This window comes from Arabidopsis thaliana, chromosome 3 (assembly GCF_000001735.4).
Source record: "Arabidopsis thaliana chromosome 3, partial sequence".
NCBI classification, from domain to species: domain Eukaryota; kingdom Viridiplantae; phylum Streptophyta; class Magnoliopsida; order Brassicales; family Brassicaceae; genus Arabidopsis; species Arabidopsis thaliana.
Window position 1 is genome coordinate 19,134,782 of NC_003074.8, and position 23,732 is coordinate 19,158,513.

The 23,732-nt window shown below is 36.9% G+C and overlaps 8 protein-coding genes and 1 non-coding gene across 14 annotated transcripts, besides 1 other annotated feature; 4 read left to right on the forward strand and 5 right to left on the reverse strand.

The window, feature by feature from the left end:
- Positions 1-837: 837 nt before the first annotated feature.
- On the reverse strand, positions 838-1,894 carry LTP12 (lipid transfer protein 12). The gene is made up of 2 exons (NM_115018.3): positions 1,533-1,894; positions 838-1,065 (listed from the first exon to the last, which is right to left on the reverse strand). Exons 1-2 carry the CDS (start codon positions 1,871-1,873, stop codon positions 1,047-1,049), a joined length of 360 nt encoding a protein of 119 aa, NP_190727.1. The 5' UTR covers positions 1,874-1,894; the 3' UTR covers positions 838-1,046.
- Positions 1,895-3,556: 1,662 nt separating this feature from the next.
- Positions 3,557-4,642, reverse strand: LTP5 (lipid transfer protein 5). Its single transcript, NM_115019.3, has 2 exons — positions 3,997-4,642; positions 3,557-3,889 (listed from the first exon to the last, which is right to left on the reverse strand). The coding sequence occupies exons 1-2, from the start codon at positions 4,341-4,343 to the stop codon at positions 3,880-3,882; spliced, it is 357 nt and encodes a 118-aa protein (NP_190728.1). The 5' UTR covers positions 4,344-4,642; the 3' UTR covers positions 3,557-3,879.
- A 54-nt stretch (positions 4,643-4,696) lies between these two features.
- Positions 4,697-7,344, reverse strand: NPU (ATP-dependent helicase/deoxyribonuclease subunit B). Its single transcript, NM_115020.4, has 9 exons — positions 7,056-7,344; positions 6,912-6,974; positions 6,772-6,827; positions 6,279-6,372; positions 6,083-6,143; positions 5,423-5,504; positions 5,240-5,295; positions 5,080-5,143; positions 4,697-5,000 (listed from the first exon to the last, which is right to left on the reverse strand). The coding sequence occupies exons 1-9, from the start codon at positions 7,203-7,205 to the stop codon at positions 4,934-4,936; spliced, it is 693 nt and encodes a 230-aa protein (NP_566953.1). The 5' UTR covers positions 7,206-7,344; the 3' UTR covers positions 4,697-4,933.
- Positions 7,345-8,552: 1,208 nt separating this feature from the next.
- AT3G51620 (PAP/OAS1 substrate-binding domain superfamily) lies at positions 8,553-13,463 on the forward strand. Of its 3 annotated transcripts, none has more exons than NM_001339524.1 (9): positions 8,553-9,305; positions 9,659-9,844; positions 9,995-10,087; positions 10,451-10,633; positions 10,713-10,815; positions 10,898-11,083; positions 11,470-12,536; positions 12,616-13,001; positions 13,092-13,463. In NM_001339524.1, exons 1-9 carry the CDS (start codon positions 9,078-9,080, stop codon positions 13,108-13,110), a joined length of 2,451 nt encoding a protein of 816 aa, NP_001326436.1. In that variant the 5' UTR covers positions 8,553-9,077; the 3' UTR covers positions 13,111-13,463. The 3 variants fall into 3 exon arrangements, with proteins under 3 accessions (NP_001326436.1, NP_850678.2, NP_190730.2); NM_180347.4 differs by having other exon boundaries at positions 13,106-13,463; NM_115021.2 differs by lacking the exon at positions 10,451-10,633 and having other exon boundaries at positions 8,871-9,305; positions 13,092-13,461.
- Positions 13,464-14,089: 626 nt separating this feature from the next.
- On the forward strand, positions 14,090-17,412 carry WNK5 (with no lysine (K) kinase 5). Of its 2 annotated transcripts, NM_001203127.1 has the most exons (7): positions 14,090-14,486; positions 14,691-14,783; positions 15,047-15,312; positions 15,417-15,640; positions 15,727-15,884; positions 15,977-16,304; positions 16,548-17,344. In NM_001203127.1, exons 2-7 carry the CDS (start codon positions 14,706-14,708, stop codon positions 17,141-17,143), a joined length of 1,650 nt encoding a protein of 549 aa, NP_001190056.1. In that variant the 5' UTR covers positions 14,090-14,486; positions 14,691-14,705; the 3' UTR covers positions 17,144-17,344. The 2 variants fall into 2 exon arrangements, with proteins under 2 accessions (NP_001190056.1, NP_566954.2); NM_115022.3 differs by having other exon boundaries at positions 14,126-14,783; positions 16,548-17,412.
- Positions 14,417-14,605: a sequence feature (AT3G51630.uORF1).
- A 358-nt stretch (positions 17,413-17,770) lies between the features above and the next one.
- On the forward strand, positions 17,771-18,622 carry AT3G00880. The gene has a single exon (NR_143879.1). It is a non-coding gene; the product is annotated as an uncharacterized misc_RNA (transcript).
- Positions 18,623-18,952: 330 nt separating this feature from the next.
- On the forward strand, positions 18,953-22,613 carry AT3G51640 (stress response NST1-like protein). Of its 3 annotated transcripts, none has more exons than NM_115023.4 (4): positions 18,953-19,163; positions 19,304-20,988; positions 21,195-22,153; positions 22,260-22,613. In NM_115023.4, exons 2-4 carry the CDS (start codon positions 19,513-19,515, stop codon positions 22,351-22,353), a joined length of 2,529 nt encoding a protein of 842 aa, NP_190732.2. In that variant the 5' UTR covers positions 18,953-19,163; positions 19,304-19,512; the 3' UTR covers positions 22,354-22,613. The 3 variants fall into 3 exon arrangements, with proteins under 3 accessions (NP_190732.2, NP_001319722.1, NP_001326970.1); NM_001339526.1 differs by having other exon boundaries at positions 18,979-19,163; positions 22,243-22,501; NM_001339525.1 differs by having other exon boundaries at positions 18,953-20,988.
- A 214-nt stretch (positions 22,614-22,827) lies between these two features.
- Positions 22,828-23,368, reverse strand: AT3G51642 (uncharacterized protein). Its single transcript, NM_001339527.1, has one exon. The coding sequence runs from the start codon at positions 23,153-23,155 to the stop codon at positions 23,045-23,047; it is 111 nt and encodes a 36-aa protein (NP_001319723.1). The 5' UTR covers positions 23,156-23,368; the 3' UTR covers positions 22,828-23,044.
- Positions 23,369-23,371: 3 nt separating this feature from the next.
- On the reverse strand, positions 23,372-23,714 carry AT3G51644 (uncharacterized protein). The gene has a single exon (NM_001339528.1). It carries the CDS (start codon positions 23,633-23,635, stop codon positions 23,495-23,497), a length of 141 nt encoding a protein of 46 aa, NP_001319724.1. The 5' UTR covers positions 23,636-23,714; the 3' UTR covers positions 23,372-23,494.
- Positions 23,715-23,732: the final 18 nt, after the last annotated feature.

The window sequence follows — 23,732 nt, forward strand, 5'->3', positions numbered from 1 at the left end:
TTCCAAGGAAGATCGAACTCAGGTCTGGAAGTTGCACCTTTCTCTAAAACTTCCCCAACCACTAGACAACAAATGCTTGGATGCGATCATACCAACACTATTATTCTCTTTCCCAACATGTCAACATTTAAGAAACTTTTACATGTTTGAACAGTGAACTTGTTATGGTAAATCATGTACGTGTTAAGAATATAACATTTGGTACACTCTATTCAAGTAACATGTTCATGTTTTCCTATCATTCTAATGTTCCAACATTTCATTGTTCATTCTAATGTTATACAATTATCTAATAATCTCCTCGCTAGCTCTACCGTAACGATTTATCGCAGTTCCCTCATCTTATAGGATCTAATTAACAACATCGTACTTTCTTAGATCTTTATTGTCTTACCTCATTAAGTCTCTAAATCCAACATGTCTTTGTCGAAACTTCAAGTTTTATCGACATCCAACGTCTCTCACTGCCTAGATGATTCATTTGGTGGATCAGACTCTACTGCCACGCGCTAAGTTAATTCTTATCAAGGTTATCTCTCCGACAGCGCACAACAAAATATTGGGGACACTTGAGGTTAATTCTTTGTTTGCCATTACATGTTTTTATAAGCTAAATAAATTCTTATATGTGCATGGTTGTGTGAAATTTAGGATCATCTTGCGATATCTTGATCACATATTCACATGTACTGAAAAGCAGTCAATGTTATTCTTTATAGTACATATACGTATGTATTACACCCAAATTTCTTTCATACGTATAGATCCTTGCTAATGGCAACTGTAAGCAACTATATATACATATATGTTCAACTGTTCAAGCACATAGATGGAGTTGCCGAGTTGGTTTTGCTTTCTTCATTATCAAGAAACATGAGAGAATGAGAGAGAGAAAGATCCGTTGTCATTATTAGCATATGAAATCGTGTGGTTACATAGATAAGAAGATAAAATCATAAAATGGGAAATATAAGCAGAATACTTTTATTTAATTAGGTTAAAAGCTGGCAAGTTTGATTAGTCGTACATCTGATCACTAGCCTCTTTCACACGGCAGTCGATATACTGCAACATTCGAACAACCAAAACAAATATCTATCATGAGTCATGACATTGGAAATAACTAAACTCCAAATGGTTTTATTCATACAAGCATTAAAAATGTACGTTAGTCCATTCTTCTTATTACCCACAACATTTGAATAAGTTACAAAACGTTTGTTAAATACTCGATCATGTCACATATTATATATTTTTATGTTTAAAAAGAGTTGTATTAGTGTTTGAATTTTTAATTAATAACTTCTAAAGTGTGTTTGTATAAATGTTTTAAAAATAAACGTAACAAGATAGTGACCAAAATTTTTAATATAAAATAAAATTGATATCTCCTAATTTGATTAAATAATTAGTTGAATTCATTGGATCCTAGCTATATAGTTTTTGGATTCAAGAGTATATTAAAACTAGTTATATTCCAAACAAAACAAATCAACCTAACATAAAACAAAAATAAAGTTATGGAGACGTACCTGTCGCAATTGGTGCTAAAACTGATGGGGTAGGGAATTGAAACACCACAAGTGGTAGGAAGTGCGGCCACAAGGTCGGTGTTGAGGCCCTTGATTTCTTTACCCGCTAGTTTAAGGCACTCACATACTTGTTTACGGTCCGGTGTGGTCTGAGCCAATTGGTACAATGACTTGACTCCCACGCAGCATTGTGATGGCAATGGACCACTGTTGGTCAAGTAGGTCAGGCACTGTGCCAGTGTGCTCGTCACTGTCCCACACTGGATGGTTGACTCTGTTGGGGATGCCATGTAGATCGTAAGGACAATGAGGCATGTGATGATCTTCGGAGTAAACGCCATTTTTGTTTTTTATTGCTTTTACTTTGTTGAGGTCGGTAGGGATTTTATAATTGGAAACACTCATGAAGGTCATGCGTACCCGTTAATTATGCTTAGTTCCATATGCATGCAAATTTAATGAAAATTTTATTTTTTTTGTTGAATTAAGATTAAAATACACATATTCCAAAGTAAATACGTTGCATTCCCTATCGCTTAATTGAGTTTCAAGAAGTTGTTACATCAGAAAACTAGATTCAACTCTGGACGGAATTATAAATTACAAATTTCGGCGATTGAAAAGAAACTAATTAACTTTTTTTTATAATCCGAATAGATATTATGGGTTTAAGTCTTAAACTTATGACTGATGGAAAAAATTGTAATGGTTTTGTGTTAAGTAATTTTCTTCTTGATTAATAGTAAATTGGACTGTCCTTGTTATTTCGAATCATATAACAATATTTTCTGAAATAACTAGATAAGAAAATCATGAAATTATTATAGTGAATTTGTTTTATGATCAACAGAAAATAAAGTGGAAACATATGATTAATCCTTCTTTTTACACACCAAGTAGAAACATATGCAAATACAACGGAATTGCATTGCATCGATTTTGAATAGAAAAGAAATGAGTGTACTTATGTTATTCTTGGGTACATGTCAAACAAGGTGGTCATAAGGCTAAGCACATATTTATGAGGCCACACGATTTCAAAAGAGTAATACTATTGCCAATAGTCTATTGGACATGTGGACCAAAAATGGTGATCAAGTGGCAGTTCAAGGAAGTAATGGAATAGAGAAGAAAAAAATGGTAATGGTCCAAAGCATCATCAAATGGTAAAGAGTTGGAGACATCAAAGGAAAATGACAAGAGAGGAAAGCATGGAAAACAAATAGACGGCCTAAGAGATTTATATATTTATCGAACAAGGACTCTTGGAGGTTATACGGTCACACGTACTTGGAGAAATCCAAAAGGATCTCCACAAGTCCTAGGCAAGTTATTTACAAAAAAAAAAAATCAGAAAAAGAAAAAAAAAATGTCGTAGGCAACTCATATTAGAAAATAGATATAATCTGTATAATCGTAAATCGATCTAGTGCATGATAAAACCATTTTTTTGTTTTTCGTTTTATACATGCATGGTAATGTAATCGTTGTAATTAATTTATGCTTGGAAAACACACTACAAACTTCAATAAAAGAATTCAGTAAAAGTTCTAGGGTCGATCGACATTTTAATTGTTTTGGTATATTTCTGGTTTTTCACTTTTAAAAAGGTAACGCTTACAAGAGAAAGAAAAAAGGTAAGGTGTCTTTAGCAACTGCATGTAGGGTCGATCGACATATTACACACTCACCGACGAAAATATTACGAATGATAGAGTGAGAAGTGTAAATGAGCAAGTTGTGAGAGTTTGAAGAAGTAGATAAGGATTGGTTAACAAAGAGTGATGAGTACACTCTTGAGGATATTTTAGAGTGAATTTTGAGGATATTTGAGGATGAATTAATGAAATCAAACCTTATTTCAGTGATATTCTATAGTTTGTTGGTTCCACATGTATTAGGGAATCGAAACATAGTTTTACTTTCTTTCTTTTTACAAATGAGTCCATTATTGGACTATCTTAATTAATATTTGATTATAACTTATTCTATTTACATCTACACAAGTCAACTGATAATAATCGTGTTAAGAGAATTGTGTACGGACTGTGGAGAAGAAGAAGGAATAGGATGCATCCAAAAGCAGAACGTGACCAAAGTTAATGGCAAGAGTTTGAAGATAATACATAATCGTAAATTCAATATATCATTAGAGGAGTACATAACACAGACGACCAATTAAATGGACCGTCATATACAAAGAAAGACATGAAAACACAAAATCTAGAAACACAACAATAATAACAGTAAAAGGATACACTAGTGTGTATATAGTGTGACATCTTAATTATTTTTAATACTCTCTCATCGATTATATGAAAACCCTTCAACGTCTATCTTCTTTTGATCACCTGACGCTGCAACCAACCAAATACATCAATCATATGGTTACTACCACTCCATTAAATATTAGGACCTCAAGTAAAAATGTAATAAATATAGAGTGAGATAGAAGATAACGTACGTGTTACAGTTGGTTCTGGCACTGATGGGGTAAGAGATCCTAACACGGCAAGCACCAGGGAGACGAGCAGCACGACCAGCGTTAAGTCGAGAACCCAAGGCTCTCGCTGCTCCCTGGATACAACGACAAGCTTGTTGGCGGTCACGGGTGGTACGAGCCAAGCTGTTGAGCCTCTGAACGCCAGAGCAACACCCTCTAGGAATGAAACCGCCTCGGGTCAAGTAGTTATAGCATTGACCTAAGCTGCCGGTGACTGCGCCGCACGAGATTGCTGCCTCGGACGCCATTGGAGCGGTCACTAACATGCACACAATCACCAAAGTTGACAACTTCAAGAGTCCCTCCATATCTTAATTTTTTTTTTTTCTCTTTTTACTTAGTAAGTAATGGATTGGATTGGATAATGAAGAATGGTAATGAAGGTTGGGTTTATATAGAGAGAGCTTATGAGTGCAAATGCATGAAAGTAGAAGGTGTGAGGTTAGTTGGTGGTTGGTTTCATTTATTGCATTGCTTTCTCTTCTCTTATCTTTCGCTTTTGTAGTTTTAATTACTACGTACTCTCCGTTTTGTCAGATCTATACTATATACTATATAAAAATGTAATTCACTCTTGTATACACATCCTTTTTTTTTTTTTTTTTCTGAAACTGTGTCTGGCCTCGCTGGTACAAAATAAGAAACGATTTGTCTTGGATCCCTCAAACTATAGACAATTTAAGACTAGACTAGGTAATTGATATTGAACCAAAACCATGGTTGATGGTTCAGTAACTTTTAAGAAACGTAAATCTATTAAACCATAATGTTACAAGGACAAAGTTTTTGCTTTCGACTATTCATGTTTGATGAAAAATCTTTTCTGAGAGTTGAACGGCCAATTCCATATTCCAAGTATCTAAAATTGTAGAAACATACATATACTTGACTATGTGACTCAATCCCCCTTGCCAAATTCTCCAACATTCATGCTGCTGCTCTCCACCACCGTCTCTCTTACAAACCTACAACAACATTTTCAAGAATAAGGTTCAAGAAAGAAAGATACAAGTATGAATTGGAGGGGACATGAATACCATTTACCTTGCCAGCTTCTCTCGTGACGATTGTAAGACGTAAATGGAGAGTACAAAAGAAAATGTGAGAGCTGATCACAAGTAAACAAAAAAATGAGAATACATAAGTGTATGAGCTTATTGTCCCTTATTTAATTAATTGTTTAGCAAGACGAAAAATGGTTTACCTGAGCCAAACAGGACATAGAATCCTGAGGATACATCAATCTCTGACTGCTCCTTCCTGCATCACAATAAAGTATCTCAGCCACGTATCAGTAACGTGGTATCCTTAAGCTTTGTGATTCGACCATATGCACAAACTTATTAGCTAGGAGAGATAGGAAAAGAGGTGAGAAAAGTTATTGTACCATGTGTATCTAACAAGAACATGTTTTGGCCAGTGTTGAGGATCCCAAAACTGTTTGCGGATCTCCGGGTGTGTATTCAGATCTGTTCATGGGTAAGATCTCAACTCAATTAAACTATAACTGAGTGCTACTCTAAGGCAAGCAGAAATGAAAATTCAATAATCAGAGCAGAGAAAGTATGAGATTCATTAGTTACAAGAAATTTTCAAAGCCACTATTAACATAACCATGAAACTGTAAATTTATTTAGTAATGCCACCAGACAGACAGATTGAATCAGTCTATGTAATCGACACAAAAAATAACAACAGAAAAATGGACTATAATGCAAACTGCCAATATATTAGCACCCAGTGTCTCTAAGAAGGTGAAGATGATATTAACTTACACCAGATACTGTAAGACTCTGGATATAATAAGAATAGTGTCAAATTGAAGCCAGCTTAACTAGGGCCATAGGCTTTGCAACCAAACATCACAACACCGAGAAGCTATCACCTAATATATCATATAATCTAGAGTTTTCAAATATGAACGTAGGACTTGGCATATTTGGTTTGGCCAGACCAGACAATTCTCTTATTCGCTCAGAAAACAGTTGTTAATAAACAGGAGCACCTAATCAGGACACAATATAGCTAGATAGGTAGTATTACGTACAGCTATGAGGCATGTCGATAACTTGAGCTGTGACTCCAAGCAGATCTCCTCCAGAATATCTCTGCGCAAATGAAAAAATCAACCCACACCGAAAAATCCAAAAACTGGTATTACATAAATCTGCCTTTTTTCCTGGTAGCAAATAATCTAATCAATCAAAGCTTAGATAAAAACTCAAAATCAATGCTAAACATACCAAATTTACATCGATCATCGGAACTTCTGAGCTCTTACGATTAATTACCAAAAGCCAGTGAATCAGAAATTTCTCACTTCCAACTTGGAATTTTCTGCATGTAAAAATCATCCATAAACACACATCAGGCACAAAATTACTCTTAATTTGCATATGAATAATGTACAAACACGATAAAGATGTAGCCATGTCAGTACTCCATGTTCAGCACAGATAAGACATCAGAAAAACACAAACTGCAGTAAGACAGAGCTAAAAAAAACATACGAAATGGCTTAAGCTAATCAAAAGAGATGAGAGAAATGGCGAAAACATCACAGTATCTTCATCATTTCCTTTCAGAGTAGCAACAATCGAAATTGCTAAATACAATCTAAAAGCTGGTTAAACCAGTAATGAACTAAGCAAGTAAACTCAATTCAAAAGCACCAAATAGAGCTATACAAAATTTTCATTTGAAATGCAATCAAAATAAATACCAGAAAATTCTCACATCTTATAAGGATCAGTTCCTGTGTAGCCAATTGGTTTCGCTATTGGGATCAACACCTAAAAATTGGCAAAGAAAGGCAAGCTTCAATCTAAATTTCCAAATTATCCATCAAATGTCTTAAGCCTATTTGCACACAGTACCTCGCGATTGACGGCGAAGATCGGGCAATGCTTTCCGATCACATCATGCCAAGTCGTTCTCGACTGCCAGAGAATCAATAGATCCTTAGTCTCCGATCAAATTAGAAAATAATCTCAGCTAATATGTTAAAGAGAAGTACGAACAGAGTGATACTGCCCCATCTTGCTCATCCGGACGATATCTCCAGGTCGGTAAGCGCTGGAGAGAAAGGGAAATGATAGAGATATCAGAACTAGAGCTTGAATAAAAGCGTTCCACGGTCGTAATCCTGCCACCGCAGCCATGCCCGCCATAACTCCGCTTCGTTGGCGAGGTTTCTCCGTGAAATTTGCCGGTAATTTTCTTCGCCGGGAGATTTAGAATTGAAGCGGAGGATGTCAAATGTGAGAACTGAGAACTCTCATCCGTGTTATTATTGGGCCAAAATATCAGGCCCAACTTTATTGTTTCCAACTCAGTTTTGACCAGGTATAGGGCCTAGTAACTGATATTTGTTTTGGTCGGAGGGCCTGGTAACTGATTATTGACGAAACCAAAAAATCAACTTATATCAGAACAAAAAAAAAGAGACATGGTTTAACATATTTTAGTGATGTATATAATTTCGTTTTAAATCATTACCAAAAAAAAAAAAAAAAAACACGACCATCTGATCTGTAGCTAAACGGATTGTGTTATGAGATTTTAGATAAGAAAATTTTACACAAAGTATTAGAATACATTAGTACATTGCTTCCTAATTTTGATTTAAAAGACCGTGTTATATATTTCGAAATAGAAAAGTATTCACAAAAAATTATGAAAATATAGTTTCGGGGTGAAATGTCGTTGTTATAACGACTAAATGTTAAAACAAATATGTTTTGTTATATATATTTAAGATATAACGATGTTCATTTTTGGACTGTTATATTCACATCAGTAAAATCTGTTGCTTTAAATATTATACATAAGTTTTTAATATTCCATGTAAAATTCTTAAATTTTGATTTTGTTTTGCAGATTTTCTATATTGTTTTGTTCTGTGTATAACAAGATTTTGATTTTTGTTTTCAAAACGGGACTAAAATTAGAGATTTTTATATATTTTTTTTTCCAAAACAAAACGTTTACTAGATTTTTGTAATTGGAGTTTTCAATTTAAAATTCTTTTATAGAACAAAATTAATTATTAATTTATCTAATTATTGGAGTTATTTATTTTGTTTTACTAACCATATCATTATATGTGGATACCACGTCAAAACAAAATCATATTCGAGAATAACAGGTGATCAAATTTCTGGAACACGTGAAACACAGTTGGATCCCCTTATAACTTAACTCGAATAAAGGATTTTGAAGACAATGATTCTCAAATGTTACCTTTTTCGTTTTTAAAAGCATAATCAGTTATGATAATCGAGCTTATTCAATAGAAAAAAGCGCGACTGCGTTAGTTAAATCATAAAAAAAAATTTATATTTGTTAAGGTACATGAGAATTTAGTATGTCATAGAAAAAAAAAGTTAAAAGTTTCTAACTTTTTGAATGATAAAAAAGATAAAGCTAAACCATGAAAACATGTATTAAAATCTTTGACATTTCTCTTAAAACATTCATAAGAATCACAACTCTATAAAAACTTAATGGAAGAATATCTGAACTTTACAATTTAACCAACTATAGTGAAATCAAAATTCTGAACAAATAACTTCCCAAGTCACTCTAATCAAACTTCAAATGATGTCTTAAGAATTTAATGCTGGTCGTTGTTTCTAAATACTGCATCGTTAAGGTAAATAAAAAGGTACACAAAAAGAGCGACATCTAAAAGGGTTTCAAGTTGCATACACAAAGTTAAGACAAATTTGTTTTTTTTTTTTTTCCGATGCAGTGAAAACAAAAAAGAGAGAGAAGAAAGAACAATCAAATAACACAAAATCGGTCCTCAACAGTAATCACTTGGGATCTTTCAAAACCTAGAAGAAAAAACTCATCTTTCTTCTTCTTCTTCCCCTGAGACATCTCTCGATTCTTTGTACTCGCTTGTTTTGTTCGAACTCAATCGGATTTTCAATTTCCTGGGCGTAGTTTACAACGAACTGATTCCTTGGTTTGATCAATCGGTGTGTTCTTGTATCAATCGATTTTTTTGGTTAGTTTTTAGGTTTTTGTTGTTTTTCATGGCTGCGGATCTCGATGATTTGGAAGAAGAGAGTTCTTCCTCATTATCACCACCGCTTCTTCCGCCGCCTCGGTCTCCGTTGAATCAGCCGGAGTTGTGGATGAGAGTTGAGGAAGCAACCCGTGAAATTATAGAGCAGGTTCATCCAACTCTTGTCTCCGAGGATCGACGAAGAGATGTGATTCTATATGTTCAAAAACTTATCAGAATGACACTTGGATGCGAGGTAAATTTGAATAAAACATTCTCTGTTTGCATTAACATTTGGATAAAAACTTTAAATGTTGGAACTTTACTTGAGTCGGCGATGTTGTTCTGCATTTTATTGAGTTCTCTTGATGCAAGTTGATGGCTTTTTAATGTTGTCTTGTGTCTTTTTATTCTTAAGTTGATGGCTTTTCTTGTTAGATTATCTCAAGTCATCTACTTGTTGTTTTATATTTCGAAAGTGGTGTGCAAAAAGCAGACCTTTTTTCTATTACTGACCAGAGATTCTGCAATGTTGCGGCTTATAACTTTGATTGACTATGAGTGTGGTTTGCAAAGTTGTGATTTTTTCTACTGGTATGTGTCTTTCAGGTACATTCTTTTGGATCGGTTCCATTGAAAACGTATCTTCCTGATGGAGACATTGATCTCACTGCTTTTGGTGGGCTGTATCATGAGGAAGAACTGGCTGCCAAAGTTTTTGCTGTACTTGAGAGGGAAGAGCATAACTTGTCCTCCCAATTTGTGGTTAAGGATGTGCAGTTAATACGGGCTGAGGTTTGTTTACATAATCTCTGTGTTATTCAAATTCCAGAAACTAGAGTCTGCAGTGACCAATGAGTATTCCAAGTTTGTATATGGTGTTTATGCATGCTTATCATTTTGATTGTTATCTCCTCAAGTACCTAAATTTCTTTTCTTTTGCAGGTCAAGCTTGTTAAATGTCTGGTGCAAAACATCGTGGTTGATATCTCTTTCAATCAGATTGGTGGGATTTGCACCCTCTGCTTTCTCGAGAAGGTAATCTGTCCTCTTCAGTATGACCAATTGACCATGCTGTGTCAAACAAATTTGACTAATTTTTTTAAAAGGTAAATACAGTTTAGGCTTAGTTTATCTGTTTAATAGTATATGAAAGCAGAAGTTGAATGTCACTAACCTGCCATAATGACATTGGTTCCACCTAACTGCCTGATGGGTTTCTGGTAACTCAATAGATTTTCTTGAATATTGCAAATCGTTTGCAATATCACATACACGCAATAATATGTTTGAGGCGCATTTATCTAGAAGAATATTCATATTAGCAATTTTCGAAGTACGCGTTTGTATAAGATAAAGATTTACTTCTGGAAAATTGACGTTGACTATATGATTACGCAGATTGATCACCTCATTGGAAAGGACCATCTCTTTAAGCGAAGTATCATACTAATTAAAGCTTGGTGCTACTATGAGAGCCGTATTCTCGGGGCTTTCCATGGATTAATATCAACATATGCTTTGGAGACATTGGTCTTATATATCTTCCATCTGTTCCACTCATCATTGAATGGACCACTAGCAGTAAGGGTCTTCAGCAATTATGAGGGATGCTTCATGTTTTAGTCTCATCTTGATTCACTTAACTTTTTTTATCCCATAGGTTCTATACAAATTTTTGGACTACTTCAGCAAGTTTGACTGGGATAGCTATTGCATTAGCCTGAATGGTCCTGTCTGCCTTTCCTCTCTACCAGATATTGTTGGTAAGGATTTCCTCTAGTATACAGAAAATTTAGTTCTTTTTGCGATTTCAGTATCTGCAATTTCTTTCTTTAATTTCTGTAGTTGAGACTCCGGAAAATGGAGGGGAAGATCTTCTGCTGACCAGTGAGTTCCTCAAGGAATGTCTGGAGATGTACTCTGTACCATCACGAGGATTTGAGACAAACCCACGCGGGTTTCAATCAAAGCATCTTAATATAGTCGATCCGCTTAAAGAAACTAACAATCTTGGACGCAGCGTAAGCAAAGGTTGACTGCCTTCTTCAACCATCACAGTTTTTATTGTCCTACTGCTATCTCTCTCTTTATGGATTTAGATGTTTGAGTCTTTAAGAGGCCTAAGACAGTAGCTTTTGACCTGTCCCTGTCCAGAGTATTAGCGTTATAGAATATTTATGGTGGGTTTACCTGAAATTCTTGGGCTAGGGTATGTAGGTTTTAAGCGCAGGCTAAAATAAAGATTGTGATATTCTGGTATGTATTTTCACCCTGGAAATGAAGAAATGTATCAACATGAGATAAAAAAACCTCTAAATTTTAGTTTGCTCTGGTAATCCCGTGAATTTTATGGTCTAGATGACTCTCTTTATTGGTAAATTTTTAAAGACTATGGATTTTACTTTCTTCTTACACAGGTAACTTTTATCGTATACGAAGTGCATTCACATATGGTGCTCGGAAGCTTGGGCAACTTTTTTTGCAGTCAGATGAAGCCATAAGTTCTGAGCTTCGTAAGTTCTTCTCTAACATGCTACTCAGGCATGGGAGTGGCCAGAGGCCCGATGTCCATGATGCTATTCCATTTTTAAGGTACAACAGGTACAATGCCATATTGCCAGCTTCCAACCATTTCCAAGAAGGCCAAGTGGTTAATGAATCAGAATCCTCCAGTTCGTCTGGTGCTACTGGAAATGGTAGACATGACCAAGAAGACTCGTTGGATGCAGGAGTAAGTATACCGAGTACAACTGGGCCTGATTTAAGTGGATCACCTGGTGAAACAGTGCCTTCGGTTTCAGAGGAACGATTTTCGGGAGACGCAAAAGACTTGGCTACTTTGAGGATCCAAAAGTTAGAGATTTCCGATGATGCAATGAAATCTCCGTGCCTTAGTGATAAGGAAAGTGACTCTCCTTTGAATGGTAAGCATCATTCTTTTAATCAGATGAGAAATGGAGAAGTTTTAAATGGAAACGGGGTGGGGAAACAGCAAGAGAATTCCTGGCATACTGGTTCCAGAAGAGTTAAAGATATACATATTAATGAGAATGAGAATGAGCATGTTGGTTATGAAGACCTGCCATTCGCAAGTGCAGTACCTTGGCCACAGGAGGACATGCATCTCCACTACTCAGGTCATTGTGTTTCTGGCACTCCGAATATGCTGTCTGACCTCTCAGGCGATTACGAGAGTCAGCTTAACAGTTTGCGATTTGGTCGCTGGTGGTTTGATTATGTCCAAAATGGTCCTATGTCTCCACTATCACCTCCTGGGCTGCCTCAGCTGCCGAACAACAATTCATGGGAAGTAATGCGGCATGCTCTGCCATTCAGACGAAATGCGCCCACTCCAGTAAATGCAAATGGAGTTGTTCCGAGACAGGTTTTCTTTCATGTGAACCCTCAGATGATTCCAGGTCCTGGTTTTGGTATCGAGGAATTACCTAAGCCACGAGGAACTGGAACATACTTCCCCAATGCGGTAATTACTTATTTGCCTCTCTAACATCTCTTACAGACACTCCGTAAATGGCCAAGCTTCTAACGTCTCCTTTATGCAGAACCATTACAGGGATAGACCGTTCTCCCCAAGAGGAAGGAACTCACACCAAGCTAGGTCGCCGCGTAACAATGGCCGAAGCATGTCACAAGCGCACTCAGAAATGAATTTTCCTGACAGAAACACCCGTGAGAGACAGCTTCATTATCCCAACCAAACAAATGGTTCATGCGATATGAGTCACACTGATTCACTTGATAGCTTTCCTGATACCAATGGCTCTACAAATCATCCATATGAAAAGGCTCCAGACTTTAGGCCTACAGAGCCTCTACCAGTGGAAGTACTCTCCCCTCCTGAGGACAGCAAGCCAAGAGATAGCATTGAAGGTCATCATAATCGGCCACATCGTCCAAAACCTAGACCCTCCTCAACACAGGAAGAACGGTACAGCATATATCTCTTACCCTTAAAAACATATTGTCTTCACTGAATTATTACCATGGATCACCAAAGCCACTATCTAATTCACTGTAGTGATGTACATGTAGGGTAACACCTACACAGTCATACCATTTGACGGATGATGATGAGTTCCCTCCTTTGTAGCTCTGGCCTGAATTACAAATGCATGCTCTCTAGACCGTTATAGGAACAGGTATAGTTTTCTAACTTGGTTTGTCTCCTAAGTTATTTGTTTTTACCTCCTGCAAGCGCAAAAAAAAAAAAAAGAAGAAGAATGGAGCTGATATGTTTTGGGCTGTGGTTCTTTCTTGTATGTTATCTCTGGTGCTATAGAATAATTTATATGTATCTTTATCAAACTCTCTGGACAAAACCTTTGCAGAGCTTTGTATTTTCTACTTAGACAGGTTTGCTGAGTGTATTATAGGATGTTTTTTTTTTTCTCTCAGTCTCTATTCTATCTTGGTAATTCTCCTTCTTGTTTCTTGATTCTTCTTCCTAATGGATGATAAAAAAAAAAGTAACAAGGTTTTGGTCATTATAAGTTGATTCCATATCATGTCTTCTTTTAGTAAAATATGTCATTAGTTGAAAAGTGCATGAAATAGTAAAGAGTTTTAAAAAAAAATAAATAACAGCTTTTAATATGGCTAATGCGTTCAGTTTTTGTGATTGGTAACTATCAAAATGGTAAGGTCCAATTGTTGACATCAAATCGTAAGATTTTTTTAGGGTGAGCAGAAGTATAATATCGCTATTTTTTCCGCTTTTGTGATTGGTAACAATCAAAATGATAAATCATTCATTGTGAAAATCATCACTGAATTCCTTATGTTTTGTTTTGGTCTATGTATAGATTTAGTTGAACCCAATGTGACAAGTTTATTATTCTCTCAATCAGTGCTGGATTCTGCAAATCACTTTCAAAAACATTGAATTCGAATATTGTAATAAGAAAAACAAAAATTGTGGGGAGGGGAAATAGTCAAATAAAAGGGTAATGGTGTCAAAGTCACGCAATCATCGGTTACATACATTACTCTTACATATCGACATACTTAACGTTAATCAAATCTCGTTTGACAAACCATCATCAATAAAGAGCACAAGAACAAAGAAGAAGGAAAAAGTAGAGCTTTTTTGGGAATCAGAATCATCATCGATGGTGAATCCAAAGCGTGGCAATAGGTTTTTCAAATACAGAATTGTGTAAATTGCTCTCTATCTTCTTCTCTTTCAAATTCTCTTCCTTTTGTTGTATTCAATAACTTTTTCCCCACTTTGATGGGCTGCAACCACATATTCTTCTTCTATCTTTAACTTTTCCCACCAAACTTCTCCTTTTTTTTCTTTTTTTTTGGGTTCTGGGTCTGCTTTTTTGTTGTTGTTGTTGTTGAATGAAGGTCCGTAAGGGAAGAAGACAGATGATTGCGAAAGAGCAAGACGAATACAAATTACGCCAACAAGGTCTTGTTTTTCAAATGGCTTCTCTTTTCCTCTCTTTCGATTACTCCTTACTCTTCTTTTGGTTGCTCTTCCGCGTTTTCTTATACGAGAATCACGAACGAAAACTCCAGATTTTCTAGCACACCTCTTCTCTCTGCATCGCCATCTTGTTTTTTCCCCCAAATTTTCGATTTTTTTTTTGTATAACTTTTGAGATTCTGATAGATCCGGTACGGAGTCATGTATATGGAGATTTCTTCTGCTTCCGATGATTCGATCGCTTACGTTGAGACAGATCCTTCTGGTCGCTACGGACGTGTAAGCTTACTCTCTTTCTCTTAGCTGATTGCTATTTTGATCAATCCCCAAATTTGATTACTTTTTGGCTCTCTCTCTTTCGATTATCTTTTGCATAACTTTGGCACTATCTCTTCCATTGGTGTTGTTCTTTGGCTTGGTAATATACTTGCTTCTAGTTGCTGGACATTTGCTTTGATCGTAGCTTCTCCTCTCTTTGCATTTTCTAGAGTTGATTTGTTTTTGATTACTGGGTTTGCTCTCGAACTTTGGGTTGATTTCAGTTCAGAGAAGTACTTGGCAAAGGGGCGATGAAGACGGTTTATAAAGCATTTGACCAGGTTTTAGGAATGGAAGTTGCTTGGAATCAAGTTAAGCTCAATGAGGTTTTCCGATCACCTGAGCCTTTACAACGCCTCTACTCTGAGGTTCATCTCCTCAAGAATCTCAATCACGAATCCATTATTCGTTACTGCACGTCTTGGATCGATGTCAACCGCAGAACATTCAACTTCATTACTGAGCTGTTTACATCAGGCACCCTTAGAGAGTAATGAGAATCCCCTACAGTGTGTGTTAAACAACAATATAATCTTATGCTTGTGCAGAATTCCTTAAAGAGAGAAGCTTGTTGTGTGTGTCTTACATCTGCAGGTATAGAAGGAAGTATCAAAAGGTTGATATCCGGGCAATCAAGAGCTGGGCACGTCAGATCTTGAATGGTCTTGCTTATCTCCATGGACATGATCCTCCTGTCATTCACAGAGACCTCAAATGCGATAATATCTTCGTTAATGGACACCTTGGGCAAGTTAAGATTGGTGACCTGGGCTTAGCTGCAATTCTTCGTGGATCACAGAATGCGCACAGCGTCATAGGTATTCTATGTCTTTCTCTATGTTTTTGAATAGAGTTTTGTGAGTTCCATAATTAATCTTTGCCTTTTGCTTGCATATACCATTAGGAACGCCTGAATTTATGGCACCAGAGCTATATGAAGAAGATTACAACGAGCTTGTAGACATTTATTCGTTTGGTATGTGTGTCCTAGAGATGCTTACCGGTGAGTATCCTTATAGTGAATGCACCAACCCTGCCCAAATATACAAGAAAGTTACATCGGTAAGCTAATGGCCTGAGGCTCATATCAATCATCATTTTCTTCTCAGAAAATATTTTGATATATTAACTTCTTTGATGCGGATTTGATTCAGGGGAAGTTGCCTGACTCATTCCATCTAATCCAACACACGGAGGCCCAACGTTTTGTTGGTAAATGCTTGGAAACTGTGTCAAGAAGATTGCCTGCAAAGGAGCTCTTAGCGGACCCATTCCTTGCCGCAACTGATGAGAGAGATTTGGCGCCTCTTTTTAGATTGCCGCAACAATTGGCAATCCAGAATTTGGCTGCAAATGGAACGGTGGTAGAGCATCTGCCGTCAACGACTGATCCAACTAGAACAACAGATATGTCAATAACAGGAAAGATGAACTCAGAAGACCACACCATCTTCCTTCAAGTACAGATTCTAGATGGCGATGGTAAGTTAAAGTTCTACTTACTACAAATGTCTTGCCTGGTTTGATTGGAACATGAAATTTGTTGCGTTGCTAGAAACTTGCTCAGCTGAACCGGGCTACAGGATTTGTAGCACCTTTAGTATTAGCTATTCATCATAAGATAGAAATGGACGATTGTAACCTTAGCTTCTGATTTTTGTAAAACTTTGTTAGAAGAATCACCAATGGAAAATGTTTTTATGAATCTGTTTGGCTGTGGCACAGGTCACATGAGGAACATTCAGTTCCCGTTCAACATTTTAAGTGACACACCTCTAGAAGTAGCTTTGGAGATGGTGAAGGAGCTTGAGATCACTGATTGGGATCCTTTGGAGATCGCTGCAATGATAGAAAATGAGATATCTTTGCTCGTCCCCAACTGGAGGGCCAATGACTCTTCTATCCGGCACGAAAGCTTTGGTCATGAAGATGATGAGGACAATGGCGACACAGAGGGAAGAACGCGCCTTTTCTCCTCTGCTTCTTCCTCTCACGACTCTCCTGTAGCAGTTAGAGAGAACAATGACGATTCTAGTAACGATGTGATCCCAGATATGGATGATGGCAATAGAAGCTCTAACAGGTTGCTGAATTCTTCAACATACCACTACTCACCTGCCATTGATGATGATCAAAATCAGCAACAACGGAGACGAGTAAGGCTACAACAGAAAATGAGATCGCTGGTGGACACGAGAACACAGGTGCTACACCGATCGCTCATGGAGTTGATCAACAAGCGTCGTGGGCGTGGCTTTGACCCGAACACAAACGAGCTACAACCTCAACCGTCGTCCACTGATTTCATTCGACGATGTTGAAAATAGTATGATGAGAGAGCCTATTTGTGACTCTTTCATGATAAAGACAGATCTTCATATTGGTACTAGCATTTTGATTTGATGATACTATATGAAATAATTGTTTAGAGTGCTTTGTATATATGATATTCTTAGGGAAGTGTTACCTTTTTAGCTCTATCTCGATTTGAAAGCGATGCAAAACCGCTCGAATTCGATTTCAAGTACGAAGGTAGCTTCTTCCCTGTGTTAAAGAGACAATTTAGATTACATTTTATGCATTTTCCATTACAGTGGTAACTTAATATTCAAATAATCATAGGAATTAAGGATTTTTCTAATCTTGATACGAAAGTTGTTTATCTTCTCGTATCAAACGTAGAGGCAGTTGAACAAATTTACAAACGAAAATGTTCTTAGATTGGTATAACCATTCGTCGAAAACTATAAAGATTTACTTTTATTTAACCATAAGATGATATCATCTATCAAAAAGTGTTAATTATAGTTGATCATATATAATAAGAACAAATTATAAAGGCTATATACAAAGGAAATTTGCGTTAATTAGGTTATCTAACCGCATGCATCCAAAACAAATCATGTATTTAAAAACTTGATCACAACTTGAGCAAAATATATGGAGAGCAAAGGGCCATCGCCAATAGTTCCACTTGTGCTTGTGGTACTCTTCGGATGGTTCCTATGCGGCTCGTACCTTGTCTCACTATTAGAAGATGTTGTATTACCAATCTTACAAACCGGAACGTTCATTGTAGGAATCTTTCTCTTGCTTCTCCTTTTGCTTCTCCATGTCTTATCTTCTTCTTGGATCTATCCATGGATCCCTTCTCTTCTTCTTTTACCATCTCCGGCTTCCACGACTTCTACTGACTCAGACAGCTTTGGTCTTGGATCGTTTCTTTTGTTCACACTTTTTCTCATCTCTTTCTGGTTTTTTGGGTCACTCTAATGTTTATTCTACTTGTGAATTGTATATTCCTGATTGATCATGCAAAATATTGCTATACACTTTATACATGCAAAATATTGCTATACATGTTGTACATCATGCAAGATTCCAACACAAAATGTTTAGCAAGAATTTGTTTAAAATTAATTTATTATTAATTACTGCATCGCTCTTATTCCATTTTCAATGTAATACAACATATATCATCCGTGAAAACAACATAAGAGAGACAACCTAGCTACTAGGCTACTAGCTAGGAGCCTAGGAGTTGCATAATAATGAGTCGAAAGAAGATGTTATATAATAAGTCTCCGTGCAACCACCTTTGACGACCAACCAGCACGAAGTACATGCCACAGACGAAAGATCACATGCATTGTTTTGGGTTTTTACATTATAAATAGGGTCAGATTTTGAGTAATATGTGTGTTTAAATGAGGTAAAAATATATAAGAAAATAAAATTGCAAGAAACTTCTTACTTCATTTTATTATTTTTTCCAAAACTTTTGTGAAGATGTACAAAACATATCCAAGAAAATAATTTCACCAATTTGGTAAATATTGCATGATTGGATATATGTGCAATGTGCTATACAAATCTTTATCAATGCTTAAACTTCAAATAGCTTTTACCAAACTATGTTATAAAATAACTTTAAAAAAAAAAAAAATTAAAATGTTTTATATGTCATTTGAACATTTCTTTGATATAAATGTCCATTATTAGTCCATTATATACTTATGCAATTTTCACCCAACAAACCGTTGGATATATGGGTGGGGCGTTTAAGAGGCGCTCACTTGACCCGAGTACCCACCCGGTTCGTTCCTTTAGTTCCGGTTTAGCCTTGTAACATTTTCTTTCGTTTGTTTTCTTCTTCATCTTCTTCTCAAATCTTTCGCGTTTACGGTTTCTTCGTTGGCAGGATTCGAACGAAAAGCCACGAGACTACGTGATTCAACCCGAATACGATCCGAATCAGGAAGCTCCTTTGAACATATTTCATCCCCAATTTCAAAGCTCTTCTCTTTTTGGCTGATGCTTTGTTCAATGGCCTCTCTATCGGTAAGTCTCCTCTTACAATCTCTCGATTGATTCACATTGCACAACAAATCAATCCGAACTCTGCGTACAAGGGTTCATCGATTTCTATTTGTAGAACGTTGTGGTTCGTCTAATTTGATTCCATTGCTGTTGCTACATAGGTATGTTGCTATAACAATCTTTAACTACAGTTGCTTCGAGCTAGAGACTTGTTTACTTCGATGGTGTATAACCTTAAAATAAGATTAGGGTTTGGGTTTTCTGTTGTGACTACAATCATCCCCTCGGTTGAAATTTCTCTAAGTCATTAGGGTTCTTCCATCTATTGGGTCTAATAAGAAGAAGAAAAGGTGTTGGCTTTTGGAGGATAATGTGTATATTGTGCGGTATACAAAAGTGGTCTCGTCAGGTTGCAACGATGCTACCTTGGTTTGTCATACCTTTGATTGGACTATGGGCTCTCTCTCAGCTTCTTCCACCAGCTTTTCGTTTTGAGATTACTTCTCCCAGGCTTGCTTGTGTATTTGTGCTCTTGGTTACTTTGTTCTGGTACGAGGTTTTGATGCCTCAGCTCTCTACTTGGCGGGTACGTAGAAATGCCCAACTTAGGGAGAGAGAAAGATTAGAAGCTATTGAATTGCAAAAGTTGAAGAAAAATGCCACAAGGCGTTGTCGGAACTGCTCAAATCCTTACAGGGACCAAAATCCTGGTGGTGGCAAATTTATGTGTTCGTATTGTGGACATGTATCTAAACGGCCTGTTTTAGACATGGCCTTGTCTTCCGGATTAGAGATTTCTGGTTCAGGGATTTTGAAGGATCTTGTTGGAAGAGGTGGAAAGATGTTGAATGGGAAGGGATGGAGTGAGAATGGATATTTGCACAGGCAAGAGTGGTCTGACAACAGCACATGGACTAGCGGGTCAAGCTATTGGCGGAATAATAGTGGCGATACGTTTGAAGGAGATGAAAATTGTTTGGTGGAGAAATCATATTCTGGTGGTGTTGTTTTTGCTTGCAGGTTGCTGACTTCTTTTTTCATGAGCATTTTGTGGCTTTGGAGAAAGATATTTAGATTTAGCTCATCAGTTGGTGATTCATCACTTGACCCTGAGCAGAGGCGGATGTTGGCTAGGCAGGGTGAGAACGGGACAAGCTGTCATGAAAGTAGGGTAGAAAAGGCACGTAGAAAAGCAGAGGAGAAAAGACAAGCTAGGCTAGAGAAGGAGCATTCAGAGGAGGAAGAGAGAAAACAAAGAGAGGAAGTAGCAAGACTAGTAGAGGAACGGAGAAGGCTGAGAGATGAGATACTTGAGGCCGAGAAATGCAGCAAATTATCAGTGGCTGCTAAGGAGAAGGACACTAAGGAGGCAGAAAAGAAGCGTCAGGAGAGAAGAAAAGAGAGAGATAGGGCCTCAAGTAAGAGCAATTCTGATGGTGAAGAGGTTGACAAGAGAACAAGAAAGGAAACCGAGCAGAAGCGTGGGCTTTATAAGAGTGATCATCTGGAACAGGAGAGGCACGCACCTGATAATTTAAGGGTCCCCAACATGGAAAGGAGACATGGACATGGTTTAGAAAATAATGTCACCAGTAACGGTACAAAATCTGGTGGTAGGTACTTTGATCGAATGAAGGGTACATTTTTGTCTTCTTCAAAGGCTTTTACTGATAGTCGTTTATTTGGGAGAGGTGTTAATACTTCTGCTACAATTGCAAGAGAAAACAAGCCCATTGGTTCTGCAGATAATTCTCATACCTATGCTCATTCTAGTCATACTAATCCTCCTGAATTCGTGGCTATGAAATATGTCCCTAATGAAGAGGAAAGGAACACTAATAATCCAGTAAGTACCCTTTCCAAAATGTCTCATCTATTTGGGGTCTATAGTTTCGAGTGACTAGTGTGCTTAAAGAATAAATTTCACCTGTACTCATATGTTTTCTGTTATAAATGATTTCGTCTTGATAAATTTTCAAGTAAAATCTAATTCAATTTACTTGAAACTTATTTTTGTCAATGAAAACTGAATATTTGATACTGTTTCCTCAGGTTGTTTCTGAGCCAAAACCGAGTAGAGAACCTAAAAAATCATGGCACCAACTGTTTGCTCGTTCAACTCCTGCTCCTGTTTCCTCAAATGTTAATACTATAAGTAGACCTAGCACGAATCCCCAGCCAAATGTTCAGAGCTCACAGGTTCCCAGTCAAGTTTCCTCAATACGAACCTTTGACAATCCCATCAGTTTTGGGCTCCCATCGCCATTCACCATACCGGTGTACTCTAGTGGATCCACTACCAGTAGTTTAGGTTTCTCACCTCCAACAGAACTTGTTTTTCCTCAACCCGGTGAAGATGAGCGTTTTGAAGATCCATGTTATGTTCCGGATCCGATATCTCTACTGGGACCTGTTTCAGAATCACTTGATTTAAGAGCTGCTGGGTATGAAACTGGCATAGGACAGGTAAAATACCAGGCGATGAAGAATACACCTTCTTGTGAAGCCAACAAGCCATCTCCAATTGAGTCTCCCTTGTCTAGATCACGGGCTGCGGATGAAAAACAAGCTAATGATGGAAGCTGGCAAATGTGGAAGAGTCCTCTAGGCCAAAACGGTCTTGGTTTAGTTGGTGGGTCAGCAAACTGGGTTATACCTTCCGAAATAAGTAGATCTATCGAGGAAAGTGATATGCATCACGCGCCTCAGCATAGAACAGAATCATTATTTTCAAAAGAGGATTGCCAGCTTCATCAAGGTGCTTATTCACAAAGGAAGGACTATCTTGAACATGATCAGAGAAGTGGCGTTTTCAGCCCCATTACTGGTCCAACCACTACTGATCCTTGGTCTCAGAAAATGTTCTTCCCTGCATTATCTGGTATTGAGAGTCCTTTTTCTACTACCACACAAACAAAAAGCGTCTTGAACAATGCGGCAGGGTACAGAAGTCCAACGGGATCTGGTTCAGACAATCCATTTGAACATCCTTCTCCTAATCACTGGCTCAAGTAAGTCCTGAAAACTTGTTGTTTCTGTAGTTTTCTGAGATGGCAAGACAAAGTGTAAATCTTGAAAAGAAGCAGTAATGATTTGGTAGAATTTGTGAATGTACAGGAAGGTGAAGAGCTCAGGGAATGGGAGTGGGAAGCAAGTTTTAGCGGCCGGTGAAGTTGAGAACCACCAAAAAGATGTAGAATCATTCTGGTAGTCACAAAATTAAACAAAATGAGGTCAAATTTTTTGCAGATACACACACGTTGACTGTGTCTGTCTGTCTCTGTCTTTTGTCCTCTCGGGTCTTCAATGGAGATATAGAGATAATTTAGATTACATTTTATGCATTTACCATTACAGTGATAACTTAATATTCAAATAAATAATAAGAATTAAAGTATATTTCTAATCTTGATACGACGAAAGTTGTTTATCATCTCGTATCAAACGTAGAGGCAGTTGAACAATTTAACAAACGAAAATGTTCTTAGATTGGTATAACCATTCGTCGAAAACTATAAAGATTTACTTTTATTTAACCATAAGATGATATCATCTATCAAAAAGTGTTAATTATAGTTGATCATATATAATAAGAACAAATTATAAAGGCTATATACAAAGGAAATTTGCGTTAATTAGGTTATCTAACCGCATGCATCCAAAACAAATCATGTATTTAAAAACTTGATCACAACTTGAGCAAAATATATGGAGAGCAAAGGGCCATCGCCAATAGTTCCACTTGTGCTTGTGGTACTCTTCGGATGGTTCCTATGCGGCTCGTACCTTGTCTCACTATTAGAAGATGTTGTATTACCAATCTTACAAACCGGAACGTTCATTGTAGGAATCTTTCTCTTGCTTCTCCTTTTGCTTCTCCATGTCTTATCTTCTTCTTGGATCTATCCATGGATCCCTTCTCTTTTTCTTTTACCATCTCCGGCTTCCACCACTTCTACTGACTCCGACAGCTTTGGCCTTGGATCCTTTCTTTTGCTCACACTTTTTTTCATCTCCTTCTGGTTGTTTCAGTCAGTGTAATTAATGTATATTCTTCTTGTACACAAATAGTTTCTCTCATTGGAATTTGTATTTTCCTGATTGTTCATGCAAGATATTATTATACACTTTTTTACATCTTATAGGAAAGACCACTTGATAAATCATGCAAGATTCCAACATATAATGTTTTTCTTTTTGTAATGTTTAAATAATTAATTACTGCATCACTCATATTTCATTTTGCTTGTAAAGAAACTGAATACAACATATATATATCATCTGTGAAAACAAGATATAAGAAAAAGAAGTAGGGGTGAAACAAATCAAACACAATAAAAAAACCTAGCTAGCTAGCTAGGATCGGAGTTGCATAATAATGAGTCGATAGAAGATGTTATATAAGTCTCCGTGCAACCACCTTTCACGACCAACCAGCACGAAGGACATGAAATGAAAGCAACAACATGACACAGAGGGAAGATCACATGCATTGCCTTGGGTTTTAGATTCAAATTTTAGGGTCAGATTTTGAGTACTGTAATATGTGTGTTTAAATAAGGTAAAAACTATAAGAAATTTTTTTAAGAA

Bases quoted from the DNA above. Each gene is read 5' to 3' on its own strand.
- AT3G51620 (NM_180347.4), top strand. From the start codon at position 9,078: ATGGCTGCGGATCTCGATGATTTGGAAGAAGAGAGTTCTTCCTCATTA. The intron at 9,306-9,658 runs GTAAATTTGAAT...TGTGTCTTTCAG, and splicing joins GAATGACACTTGGATGCGAG to GTACATTCTTTTGGATCGGT. The intron at 11,084-11,469 runs GTTGACTGCCTT...CTTCTTACACAG, and splicing joins TGGACGCAGCGTAAGCAAAG to GTAACTTTTATCGTATACGA.
- NPU (NM_115020.4), bottom strand. From the start codon at position 7,205: ATGGCGGGCATGGCTGCGGTGGCAGGATTACGACCGTGGAACGCTTTT. The intron at 6,975-7,055 runs GTTCGTACTTCT...ATTCTCTGGCAG, and splicing joins AGATGGGGCAGTATCACTCT to TCGAGAACGACTTGGCATGA. The intron at 6,144-6,278 runs GTATGTTTAGCA...TCATTTGCGCAG, and splicing joins CGATGATCGATGTAAATTTG to AGATATTCTGGAGGAGATCT.
- AT3G51642 (NM_001339527.1), bottom strand. From the start codon at position 23,155: ATGAAAAAAAGTGTGAGCAAAAGAAAGGATCCAAGGCCAAAGCTGTCG.
- AT3G51644 (NM_001339528.1), bottom strand. From the start codon at position 23,635: ATGCATGTGATCTTCCCTCTGTGTCATGTTGTTGCTTTCATTTCATGT.
- WNK5 (NM_001203127.1), top strand. From the start codon at position 14,706: ATGTATATGGAGATTTCTTCTGCTTCCGATGATTCGATCGCTTACGTT. The intron at 14,784-15,046 runs GTAAGCTTACTC...GGTTGATTTCAG, and splicing joins CTTCTGGTCGCTACGGACGT to TTCAGAGAAGTACTTGGCAA. The intron at 15,313-15,416 runs GTAATGAGAATC...TTACATCTGCAG, and splicing joins ACATCAGGCACCCTTAGAGA to GTATAGAAGGAAGTATCAAA.
- LTP5 (NM_115019.3), bottom strand. From the start codon at position 4,343: ATGGAGGGACTCTTGAAGTTGTCAACTTTGGTGATTGTGTGCATGTTA.
- AT3G51640 (NM_001339525.1), top strand. From the start codon at position 19,513: ATGTGTATATTGTGCGGTATACAAAAGTGGTCTCGTCAGGTTGCAACG. The intron at 20,989-21,194 runs GTAAGTACCCTT...CTGTTTCCTCAG, and splicing joins AAAGGAACACTAATAATCCA to GTTGTTTCTGAGCCAAAACC. The intron at 22,154-22,259 runs GTAAGTCCTGAA...GTGAATGTACAG, and splicing joins TCTCCTAATCACTGGCTCAA to GAAGGTGAAGAGCTCAGGGA.
- LTP12 (NM_115018.3), bottom strand. From the start codon at position 1,873: ATGGCGTTTACTCCGAAGATCATCACATGCCTCATTGTCCTTACGATC.